General features: G+C 38.5%; 1 protein-coding gene across 1 annotated transcript; it reads right to left on the bottom strand.

The window, feature by feature from the left end:
- Nucleotides 1-8,516: 8,516 nt before the first annotated feature.
- LOC131335406 (beta-amyrin 28-monooxygenase-like) lies at nucleotides 8,517-11,681 on the bottom strand. The gene is made up of 3 exons (XM_058370736.1): nucleotides 10,702-11,681; nucleotides 10,105-10,292; nucleotides 8,517-9,050 (listed from the first exon to the last, which is right to left on the bottom strand). The coding sequence occupies exons 1-3, from the start codon at nucleotides 11,654-11,656 to the stop codon at nucleotides 8,751-8,753; spliced, it is 1,443 nt and encodes a 480-aa protein (XP_058226719.1). The 5' UTR covers nucleotides 11,657-11,681; the 3' UTR covers nucleotides 8,517-8,750.
- Nucleotides 11,682-12,532: the final 851 nt, after the last annotated feature.

Here is a 12,532-nt window from a genome sequence, read left to right on the forward strand (position 1 = left end):
TGGGGGAGTACCTGAAATAAATCAGTACCCCCACATCTAAGCTATCCCAATGTATTCCTAAGGGAATTAACAAAGGACAGAGCCAACGTAAAGTTCTAGAATAAGAGCAGGCTTTACTAAAGCTTGTCTCCCTCAAACATCAAAAACAAATGTAGTTTTCTTTGCTTTGCTACAAGCATTGCTACTCAGCAAGGCTAAGGCCAGATACCCCAAGGTTGAAACAACTATTATAGATCGGTGTAGATCGAAGTAAAAGGGTGTGCTCTGTTTAATCCCCTGAACATTCTCATCGGTTTGCTATTCAGCAAGGCCGGCCAGAGAAGCTGTTCAACAAAGTCAAACACGACAACATGATCATAGGATTAAGGGGCCACAAAAATTCCCCTGAACAAAGCAATGACAATGTACACCGCAACCTGATGAACATCACACTTGATGCATAGGACACGCAGGCATAGTCGTCGATTCCAGAGCAAATAGTGTTTCCAAATCTTTACTTATGTTCTTACTCGGAAACAGGGGAGTAGCTGATAAGTAGGAAATAACCTCCCAAGGTTAGCCCAGACCAGAAAGCCTAGCACAACACGAAGGGCCATGTTGGAGACCCAGTAACGCAAAGCTTAGCTTGAAGAGATGAGCTCAATGGACCAGCCCAGGGGCAAAGGTCATCCTAAGGTCAGCCCAAAGCAAAGAGCTTGCGAGCACAGCCCTAAAGGCTCAAGCTAGAGTCCCAAGAACATGAAATCTAGCCTATAAGAGCTAGTCTCTATTAAACTAGCCCAAGGACAAAGGCCAACTCACGAGCATAGCTCATAGAAAGATACCGAGCTCAGCTCACTAGGTGAGCTCAGCAAATATGACAAACCTGGAGCCAGACTTATGAGACACTCTATGGGAGAGGTTCGTACAGTCTAGGGGACTCAGAGAGCAGTCGGACTATTATCCCCTTTCTGGAATAGCCAAGGCCTTATCTCATCCCAAGGGATGAGGCTGCGAATCCTAAGGGATAACCATGAGAGACCCATGCACGAAGGGAACTCAGGGAGTAGCCACAAGCCTTATCTCCTCAGAAGAGATCAAGTCACGGTCCACAAAGGATAACCACAGAGATGCATGTATCGCGAGGACTCCTAAACCTTACAAGCAAGCACAAGAGTCCTAAGGTGAGGAGGACACTCCGACACCTATCTATACCTGCCACGAGCGGATGAGACTTAAAAGTCCCGGTCCCAAAGGATTCCTCCCAAAATGCCTATATAAAGATCACACCTCCACCTCATAAAGGTACACAATGCAAAACAATATGAAACTCATACTCAGTCCATTTTCTCCATATCTCGACTGACTTAGGCATCGGAGGGGCGATGGCGACAGCCACGCCGTTGCCCATAGTTTACCATTTCTGTTTTGCAGGTCGTTAATGGAGCACGCAGGAAGCCATTTCATCCGCTGGAGGACTAGATGGACGGTTGAGGTACCCCACTTCCGGAGGTGACCAAAAACTGCTTCATCAATAAGATAGACCTCCAAGATCATATGATGCCATGGCCTCTAAAATAAACGTTGGTTCATGAATATGTCCAGAATACATCCCGCAACAGGCAATTCTTCCATTTGTAATGAATATAATTAAGGCTCCGTTTGGTTGGGTGTAAAATATTTTATAGCTAAAAATATTTTTCATGTAAAACATTTTACAGGAAAATACAAGTTTTACAATTGTTTTTCGGTGTTTGGTTGAATTGTAATTTTATTATTACACAAACTCATAACTCATCTAATTTGCATGGAGTAGTATTAATTTGAAGGTACATGTTAGGAGGATGATTTAGGTCAGAAGCCACCAAAAAATCAAACAGATAGAACTCTTACGGCCTGTTTGGCTGGAGGATTTGCCCCCAGATTTTGGCTTGCGCTTGGAGCTGCAATCCGTCCCTCCTCTATCTCCGGTCTTTGGCTGCGCAAAATGGCAGCTGGATTTGGCCCCTGATTTGGAGCCTCTGGATTTGTAATCCACCTCGCAGGTGGATTTGTAACGATACGGGTACCCCTGTCGTTGGTTATGCGGGGTGGTGGATTGACGAACTTGCCCTTGCCTTTTCTAGTCGATGTTGCCATTGGAGGAGAAGAGGGCGCGGAGCTTGTAAGTGATGGTGTCCCGGTTGAAGAAGAAGAAGAAGAAGAAACCACTAATGAACTGGTGCTCGGACAAACAAAGTGTAAGAGATCGGAGATTCACTGAGAAAGAAATTAACTTATAGATCGGCCGGTGTGGAGAAAATAATAGGAAAAAAAATAATATTTTATGATAAAAGGGAAAAAATAATATTATGTTGTTCTAATTTCCGGTGACTTTGAAAGGGAAGAAATAATATTTTTTCTACTTTGGCTATTATGGGGGGAAACGCCAAAGTACTAACTTTATGATAAATAATATTGTACTATTATTTTTTTAAGATTAAATGAATTTATTTCATCCTCAAATTAATGATAAATATTAATTTTTCCTAATTAATATGAAATAAATCAATTTTGCGGATTATAAAGTTAAATTGAGGGCAATTCAGTCATTTGACATCTAAACACATCATATCCACCTTCCATATCCCCCTTTTAAAAAAATCATCCAAACACTTTATTATAAATCCTTCATTCTTATAAAGTGGCACACCCTACTTACATATCACCCCTCATTCCATATCCACCCTCAAATTCACTCTCCTTCTATATCCACCCTCAAATTCACTCTTCTTCTATATCTACCCAAAATCGATCATATCCTCCATCCAAATGGACCGTTAGATCGATGAAGATGATTTTTATTTTTGAGCAACGATCGAAGAAGAAAATGTGGGGGTGGGGAGTTTGTGCTACTTGGGGACTGTGAGAGAGAGAGAGAGAGAGAGAGAGAGAGAGGGGTAATAGGACAAAAATCAGTAGAGGACACTTCGGCTCTGTTCAGTTGGTAACTAAAAACGGAGTCAAAACAGTGTTTAATTAAAGCAAGTGTTGGCCTAATGGTTAAGATTTACGATTTAAACATTCGCTTCATCGGACTCAGGTTTGAGGTACTATCAATTCTTTTGGGATTAGTTCATACTGTTTAATTGGGACCTCAGTAAATCGACGGTATGATCGATTTCAGGATTAGATGAAGTGCGAGAAAGTTAGCTGAATACCTAGTTATAAAAAAAATACTATTTAATTACAAGCAAAAATTACTTATAAATTAATGAATAATTAGTCAGCTTTGTGGTACCCAACACCTCTCCATAACGCCACATGTTCTCCTATGCTTATTTAGTAGACTCCACAAAAATACTTAGCGGTAGACCACCCAATAACTTTCCCCTGGAGCACGTCCTTAGGAATAAGGGCCCGAGTTGTCTGTAGTCAATTGCAGAGAAGCGTGTGTAGTTCAATTTGAACCGTTCATATTGACAATTAATGATTCAGATCTGTTGAAAATTTTTACCGGTAAAAGTATATTCATATTCTTACAGGTATATAAGAATATGAAAACAATTTCGAACCATTGAAACACTATCTTTGTTATCACTTGGACTGCACTTCTGCAGCCCGGTAGTTCAAACTTGGACTGCAAACAAGCCATTTCCATGAATAATCTCTCAAATATGGTCCTTCCAAGAGGGGTGTATCAACGAAAATTCGCTCATCTTTCCGCCGTGCCCGAAAGCTAATTGAAGTGATGGACTCTTTGGAGTAACTACAGCTACACAACAATCCCTAATTAATTGGATCAGATCTCCCATTCAAAATTCAAATGCTTTAAGCCATTCAACTTTTTCTACAGGAGAATAACTTCACGGACCTCAATCTTGACTGCGGTAATTGATTATTTTTAATTCAGAATAACTTATTCATAGCTCCTCCGTAAATAAGTTATACTCTTTCTACAAAGACCATTCTTGGGTGTTTCTTAATTTGTTCAAAACACTTGGAAGACCATTCTTTGTGTATGACTATTTTGTTGGAAAATTGATACTAGTAGTTACTAGTATCTTTCTCACTTAATTCTCCTTCGACCTTTCCCTGTCCTCCCCTCTCATCTTCCAATTCCTAACCGGACAACTTAGAGCATCCGCAATGGTTATAATCAAAATCAATAACTAAAATGTGCCACGTCAGCATGTGATTATCCATTTAGTCCATAATTAAACTTAACAAACTCTACCTCCACATTGGTTAATTTTGCATCCCTAACAAAAAAAAAAAAAAACCCCCACAAAACACAATGCATATTTGTCCAATCGCAAACGAGTTTCAATCACGCACCCGACCACTCCAAATTATTCATCTTGATGAGACGATTCCAATGTGAGGTATTTTTGAGTTATTGAGTTTTGAGTTTGGTTATTGAGTTTTGGTTATTGATAAAAGTTGTTAAGTTTGATTATGAAATAGATGGAATTTGGTTATTTGCTACAAGACTTGTAACTTTGCTTATTACAATATGGGGTATTTTTTGAGTATTGCTGTTAAATTTGCTTATACACACCTATTTGTTTATTACAATGGGGATGCTCTTATTCCATATCAATTTTAACTGTCTTTTTCCCATATGCTCCTACTTTTCTTAGGGTATTATTTTGAATAGTGATAATGTCAAAACTATTTTTGTTAATAGTTAAAAACTACAATCTAATATACATATCCTACGTTTCGTACCAACTTTTTTCAAAAACTATACATTTCGTATCCCGTATCATTTTTCTATTGGAATCCTACGATGGCATATCCTACGGTTACTTTTTGAAAAAAAAAGTTATGCATGCCATAATTGATTGTTTTTAATCTGAATCATCCAAAATACTTTTGAATTAATAGATGAGATTGAGCTCTTCTGTAAATAACTTATTAAGGCTCCTCTGTAAATAAGTTATACTCTTGCTACAAAGACCATTCTTGGGTGTTTCTTAATTTGTTCAAAACACTTGGAAGCCCAATCTTTGTGTATGACTATTTTGTTGGAAACTTGATACTAGTAGTTACTAGTATCTCTCTAACTTAATTCCCCTCTCATCTTCCAATTCCTAACCGGACAACTTATTCCATATCAATTTTAACTGTCTTTTTCCCCATATGCTCCTACTTTTCTTAGGGTATTATTTTGGGTAGTGATAATATCTTTGAAATGGGTTTCCGTCACAAAAATGAAGTAAAATATCAAGAATACAGATATCATTTCAATTCAATTAGAAAAAGAACTAGTAATTAAATTCAACCCTCTCCTCCAAATTAAAAGGGGGGCAAATTAACAAAAGAAATTAATAAAAACTCACGGGAAAGTCTACAGTACACACCCTTTAAAAGGGGTGTACCATATGCATCTATTTAGTGGTTCATTCATACTCCCTCCGTCCCCTTTTAAGTGTTCTATTTCGTAACTCAAACTTATTAAAAAGACATCATCATTACACATTTTATATCAACTTTTACCTCTACTTCCCTATTTATTCTCTATAGAAACATCATCATTACACTTTTACTCACTAACTTTTTAAAATGGAATCCACTTTTAGGGGTAAAATAGAAAATGCACCAACTTTTACCCATTAACTTTACAAAATGGACACTTACTAAGGGACAGCCCAAAAATGGAATATTGAACTATAAAAAAGGGATGGAGGGAGTAACATTTTAGCGTGTTTCATAAATTTTGTTCTAAAATTCATAAATTTTCAGCAGTTCGATTCGTAACATTTTCATTATTATTCATAACATTTGGTGTATCTCGTAGCCTTTATACGATTCGTAACTTTTTAGCAATACGATTTGTAACAGTTTCTCTATAATTCATAACATTTTGGGATGTGCATATGATACACCCCCAAATAAAGTGTGTATATTGTAGTCTTTCCCAAAACTCACACGTTCCTTCTAAATATTATCTGTCCAAAACCACGAAATGGACGCCAGTAGAAAGGGAGAGTTTTCAATTAACATTTAGCCCAAAAAACTGAAGCAGTTGGCGGAGATAATCAACTGAGGCTAGCTCAGTTGGTCAGAACTCTTACATCTCACCAAGAGGTCAAGAGTTCGAGTATTTTTACCTGCGTGTGGATGTTCTTTTCTTTGTATTTGTTGGGGTTATTTCTCCCCTTAATTGGGCTTGTAGTTGAGTTGGGTTTATGCATCATGTTGGTTCAATTGTTGGGATTGATTATCTTGTAAACTCTCACACAATGGATGCAATGTCTCGTGATTTGTACTTTATGCTTCATATATGATGTAATGATTTATCCTACCAATTGGCAAACAAAAAAAGTTCGGGGTCCGAGGGGGGGGGGGGGGGGGGAATTTAATATAGTAATTGTTCTTCCGCTAATGTCCTTAGGCCTCGTTTGATTTGCAGATTAATTTCATACTTAATTTTCCCAATTCCATGTTTAATTCGTGTGGAATTACTTATGGGATAAGGAATACTTTTTTAATATAAAAAGTATTTGAAAAGCTTTGGTTGAAAAAAGAAAGCTTTCAAGAATCAAAATAGCTTGAACAACAATACTTCAAAACCAGAACTGCTATGGACACCGATGGTGCACATATCGGCACACGGGGCCCACTCCGGATGCGTTTAATTAATTGCTATCTTTTCTTAATACCCATTTTGCTATCTTTGCATACATACCGGCGTGTAGGGTCCACCCCAGATTCCGCATGGAAATGAGTGAAAGTAAAATTATCAAAGATAATGATTTGCTTTCATTCACTTCATTTGAATTTTACAAAAGGAACAATTCCATTTCCACTTGCTGATGAGTTACTACATGTATATATGGGTCACACCAGACCAGATGCATGACTCACAAGCAAAACAGCTTCCTTTTATATATATACTCTATCAAATTAATTGTAACTATTTTTAGCTTCTTTCCTTCATCATGGAATAAAGCACTTTGAAACTGAAATACTCCAAATTAAGGTGGTAGAATTGAAGGAGTAGTTTTAGCCTTAAATTATATATATGTGAATTATTCTGTCTAAGACTTATGAGGGTGGAGGCGGATTGGGAGACCATTTTCAGGAGTAGACATGGGATCGACAATCGTCTTCTCGTTAGGAATCATCTTTTCCCACTTGAACCTTCTCACCAAGTGGTGCATGAACACGAGTATTTCCAATCGAGCGCATTGCTTTCCAGGGCACATCATCTGCCCTCCACCAAAGAGCACGAACGTGTACGGATCCAGTCCAGACCCCTCAAATCTCGAGGGATTGAATTTCAGTGGGTCTGGAATGAATTCAGCATTCTTGTGCGTTAAATGCACACTCCAGTATATCTGAATATCCATAGAATCGGAAATATAAATATTTATAACAAAATAATTTTCAGCTTTTTTAGTAGACGACATGTTAATTAGTTGAACGAATAAAATTAAGTCAACAGGCCTAGAAATGTTCACATCAATTACTTAATTATCACAAGAAAACGAAAACAAAAAGTCTACAGGCCAATAGTACTTGACTCATTAGAAAGCCAAGATCTCTTTTTACACCGCAATAACCGACTGGGTATGCCTTTTAATTCTTGTTGACGTATCGATTTCAAAATATTCCAAAAATATGCTTGTTAATTCTTGTTGACGTATCAATTTTCAAAATACCCCCATAACTGGGTATGCCTTCTAATTCTTCTTGATGTATTAATTTTAAAATATCCAAAAAATATGCTTTTTAATTATTGCTGATGTATCAATTTCAAAATAACCCAAAAAATTGGATACGCCTTTTAATTCTTGTTGATGTATCAATTTCAAAATACACCCAAAACTGGGATGCCTTTTAAAGTCATAAACAGAAATAACACCTGCTAGCAAATTTTGTTATCAATTTAACAGAATTTGCCGTAAATGGTCTATTTAAATAACGGAAGATAACTTTGAGAGTAAAATTGAAATGGGGACAAACAAAGAATAGAAAACTGAAGCAGTTAACGGAGGAAGGGATATAAAAAAAACTGCAGCAAAGTTCATGGGGTAGTTATAGTATTTGTTCTTCCGCCAATTCCCGTAGGCCTCGTTTCATTCGTGGAAATAGATGCAAGGTATTAACGGTCCTCGAAATAATAGCCCCCTGTACTGTTTAAAAGTGTTCTTTTGAAAGGCACTTCAAAACCAGAACTGCTATGGACATCGATGGTGTGTGCACATACCGGCATGCGGGGCAATTCGGATTCCGCACAGATAGTCTGAGCCGTTTAATAATTAAAAAAAAAAGAGAATGAGAAGAGAGAGCCCGTGAAAAATCAGCTTGATTGGATATATGTACGTGCTCGATCCAATCTTCCAATTTTTCATTCAAATTACATGCGAATTATTCGTGTACAATTCAAAGTGGGCCCCACATGCCAGTATGTGCACCGTCGGTTAGTAGCACAAGGACTTGACCCAAAATGAGTATTAAGAAAAGATAACAATTAATTAAATGCGTCATGGAAAAGAGTGAAAGTAAATTTCCCAAAGATAATCATTTGCTTAATTTCATTCACTTCATTTGAATTTTACAACATAAAATACATTTCCACTTGCTGCCAGATGACTCACAAGCAAAACAGCTTCCCTTCCAATACTTAACAAACATATATATTCTCTATCAATTTATTCTAACTATTTTTAGCTTCTTTCCATCATCATGGAATAAAGCACTTTAATTGAAACTGAAATACTCCAAAAGTGGTAGAATTAAAGGAGTAGTTTTAGCCTTCAAATATATCTGAGTTATTCTGTCTAAGCCGTGTGAGGGTAGAGGCGGATTGGAAGACCTTTTTCAGGAATAGACATGGTATCGACAATCATCTTCTCGTTAGGAATCACCTTTTCCCACTTGAACCTTCTCACCAAGTGGTGCATGAACACAAGTATTTCCAATCGGGCGTATTCCTTTCCGGGGCACATCCTTGGCCCTCCGCCAAAGGGTACAAATGTGTACGGAGCTGGTCCAGACTCCTCGAATCTTGAGGGATCGAATTTCAGCGGCTCTGGAAAGAATTCAGCGTTCCTGTGTGTTGAATGCGCACTCCAATATATCTGCATATCAATTTAGAATAGGAAATATATTTAGATATTAATAACAAAATAATTTTCAGCATTTGAAGTAGACGACATGTTAATTGAGTGAATAATTAAGGCCCCGTTTCATTAAGAGAAATAATTACTTAATTTTTAAAATAATGACTTGTCTCATAAAATAAAAAATAAATAATTTAAAAATAAAAACCTTAGCACAATGAAGCCTAAGTCAACATGCAAGCCTAGCTAGAATCTTCACATCAAAAGTTCATATCACTGTCCAGCTCTCATGCACAACCAACCAAGACCTATTGCTCCTCATTAAAAAGCCAAGATCCCTTTCTAGACAGCAATAACAATTAGTACTTATTTTTTAAGAAGACAATTTCACTTTTCATCATTGTCGGGTGGGTACCACATGTTGATAGATCAATTTTCATCAACTCTTTTTAATATCCCCTCTATCCCTCTTCTTTGGTCCCTTTTTGGGATTCTAACTTATTAAGGAAACCTAATAATTTCATGTATGATCACTTGATTTTCTAATTTTACCCTTGAAACATTTAGGCAAAACTGCTAATTGAGACAAAAGAATGGGGACAACATTTAGGAAGGGTAAAATGGGAAATTCTCTGACTTTTAGCCATTTAGTTCTAAAGTGGGACAAAAAATTTGAGACTGCTAAAAGCGCTAATTGGGACAAAAGATGGAGACGGAGAGAGTATATTTTATTATAAACAGAGTTTTTGGCATGGGGTTCTAGTGTTAGGATTTGGCAATTTTTCGGGTTCTCCTCGTTGCAGTTTTTGCTGTATGATCAGTGTTTTGGTTTCGTTGGTCTCTTGCCGACTTCCTTTGGCCCTTAGGCGGCATATGATTATCGGGATTCGTTCGTGTTTTGGTTTCGGTTGTCTCTTGTCGACTTCCTTTGGGCCTTAGGCGGCATACGATTATCGGGATTTGTTTGTGTCTGTTCGTACGTTCACTCCTTGTTATGATGCCATTGTGTCCTGGGTCCCTTAATTGTCTTCAACGATTCAATTTTATGCATTAATATGCTTATAATAATTACCTTCCAACCCTTTGGAATTGAGAAACCATTGTACATGAAATCATTGATGACTTCTCTGAAAGAACCTCGGACTGGTGGAGCAAGTCTCATCACTTCACATGCCACGTTCCATGAATACTTCATCTTCTGAATATCATCCCAATTCAACAATTCTCCTGCTGCTTTTGATTTTGCAATTTCCATTTGCTCTGTTCTCACAAAGTAAAAAAAGTACCTCAAACAAAATACTGCTATATGTTAATAATTTTTTTTCATAGTCTCCAGGTCTTGTAAATGAGAAAATTCTTGTGATAACAAAAAAAAAAAAAAACTCCTATTCTCAATTTCGTACAGAAAACCCACCATGCAAGTATAATAAGCTGTGAAAATCAGCTTTTAAATAAAAGTCGTTACATCTCTTATTGGTCATTATGTTGCTGGATTTCAGACATCCAATATCGTGATTTACTTACACGTATCCGATGTATAGCTATATCACCCATACCTATACGTCTCAAGATAACTGCGATTTAAAACCGCGGTGAAAACATAGGTAGACCGTTAGAGAAGCACAAATTCAAATTGAGAGCTTTGAGAGAAGACAGGAATGAGAATTACCTCTGTAGACTCCTTCGTAAACCTCAGGCAACTCAGCAAGAAACTTAACAATGGAAGCACAAGAGGAGCTAGCGGTGTCATGGCCACCAATCAACAGCCCCAAGATCTTATCAGCAATGTCGGCCTCGTGCATGAACTTTCCATTTTCGTCGCTTGTCGAAAGCATGTGTGACAAAATGTCTTGCGTGGGCGACGCTTTTCCCTCAGCCAAATCCAAGTTCCTCTGCTTGATAATGGCTACCAATTCGGTCCTAATGAAATTAGAGGCCTTGATTGCCCGATTAAACGGGGTTCCGGGCAAGTCTATGGGTACAGAAAATATCCCCGCCACCAAACCACTAAAGGGGTCTTCGAACTTGGCCACATGGCTAGGATCTTCGACGCTGAGAAACAATCGACAGGCGATCCAGAACGTGTAGTGCTTTGTTAGAGGGAATACCACCACTTGGTCTTTGTTCTCCCAATCAGTGGCAAAGTGTCGCTGAGCGATCCCGTCCATGATTCCTATGTACCTCTGCAACGCATCCGCCTTGAGGAAGTTGGGGAGCATTTTTCGCAACCGGATGGCCGCTTCTTTCGATGACGTTTGGGTTGCAGTCGGGAAAACTTTGTCGACGGAGCTAGGCCACCATACCTGGACGAGCTTGTTCTCGTTAGAGAACAAGAACTTGTTACCGGCTGCCCCGCAGAACATAACTGTGGGAGAGCCCAAAAGGCTCGTCTTGAATACGGAAGAAGAGTACCTGGCTATGCGATCGAACACGAATTTCTCAGGGTGACCTTTCCATCCGGTGGAGAGAAACTCGAGGCTCTCGCCCACCATTGGGAACCCGGTGCTACCGGGTGGGAGGTTACTGAGAAGGGAGCCGGATTTTTTGCCGTATAAAAGGAAGTAGAAAGATAGGGTGACAGAGAGAACAAAGAAGGCCAGGAGAGAGGCATAGAATAGCTCCATGATTGCTACTTCTTGTGTTCTCTGATTGTTGTGTGTCAGTGTGTGTTTTGTAAGGGGAAGAACCAAATTTATAGGCAAAAGCAGCTTTCCAATGTGGACACAAGGGAGGCTTAAACGTACCTTTAGTTGCATTTATGCACCGAAAAAAGAACAAAAAAATGTGGTTTAAGCTTAAAATCTAAGTTTGCCATAATTGAAAATTAGGGATACAAAATTAAAGGTGGAGTATATACCGGGTGTGATGCTGTATTTCAGAATGTTTTTTTCTTTTTTCAAATCTGTATCTGTGTGACATCGGTCACGTATGTGGAACTCTGTTCTTTTTGTGTCTCTTGGTTAAAAATCCTAGTAGTAGTTTTTTGAGACATGATTAGAGATAGTCTATATATGGTGGGAGATCCCAATCGGATTTTTGATGAGAGAACTTGTATTTGGGGTTGGTGATCAAGTGTCTCTTTGTGAGAGCTTTAATTGTTTGTCACCATTGTTGCTCTTTGAACAATAGTTCTCTTCACATAGTGGAATCGCCTCTCATTTTTTTGCCCGTGGAGTAGCCTTACAGCCTTACAGTCGTAAGCCGAACTACATATATCTTGGTCTCTCTAATTCATTTTCGTTGTTTGGTTTTTCCGTTTGTTTTGTTGGAATTCACCCATGTACGTGGGTGATGGTGATGGTGATGGCTGGCCAAAGTCAAGAACGGATTTACTTGAGCAGCCACTAATGACTTTTGGCGACTATTGGAGATTCTGGAAACCTCACACATGGAAACAGCATTAATTGCTCTTGGATGTGAGGGAGAGGGTGGGGTCTGAGTGGGGGAGCCGGTTGTGGCTCCCCGGTGGTTAGCCGGAATGTGGCTCTCGGAGAGATTTT

Source organism: Rhododendron vialii, chromosome 1a (assembly GCF_030253575.1).
Source record: "Rhododendron vialii isolate Sample 1 chromosome 1a, ASM3025357v1".
Lineage (NCBI taxonomy): Eukaryota > Viridiplantae > Streptophyta > Magnoliopsida > Ericales > Ericaceae > Rhododendron > Rhododendron vialii.

Coding starts and splice junctions, on each gene's coding strand:
- LOC131335406 (XM_058370736.1), bottom strand. CDS start 11,656: ATGGAGCTATTCTATGCCTCTCTCCTGGCCTTCTTTGTTCTCTCTGTC. Junction 10,293..10,701: donor TTACGAAGGAGTCTACAGAG/GTAATTCTCATT, acceptor TTGTGAGAACAG/AGCAAATGGAAATTGCAAAA. Junction 9,051..10,104: donor CAATTCCAAAGGGTTGGAAG/GTAATTATTATA, acceptor ATTGATATGCAG/ATATATTGGAGTGCGCATTC.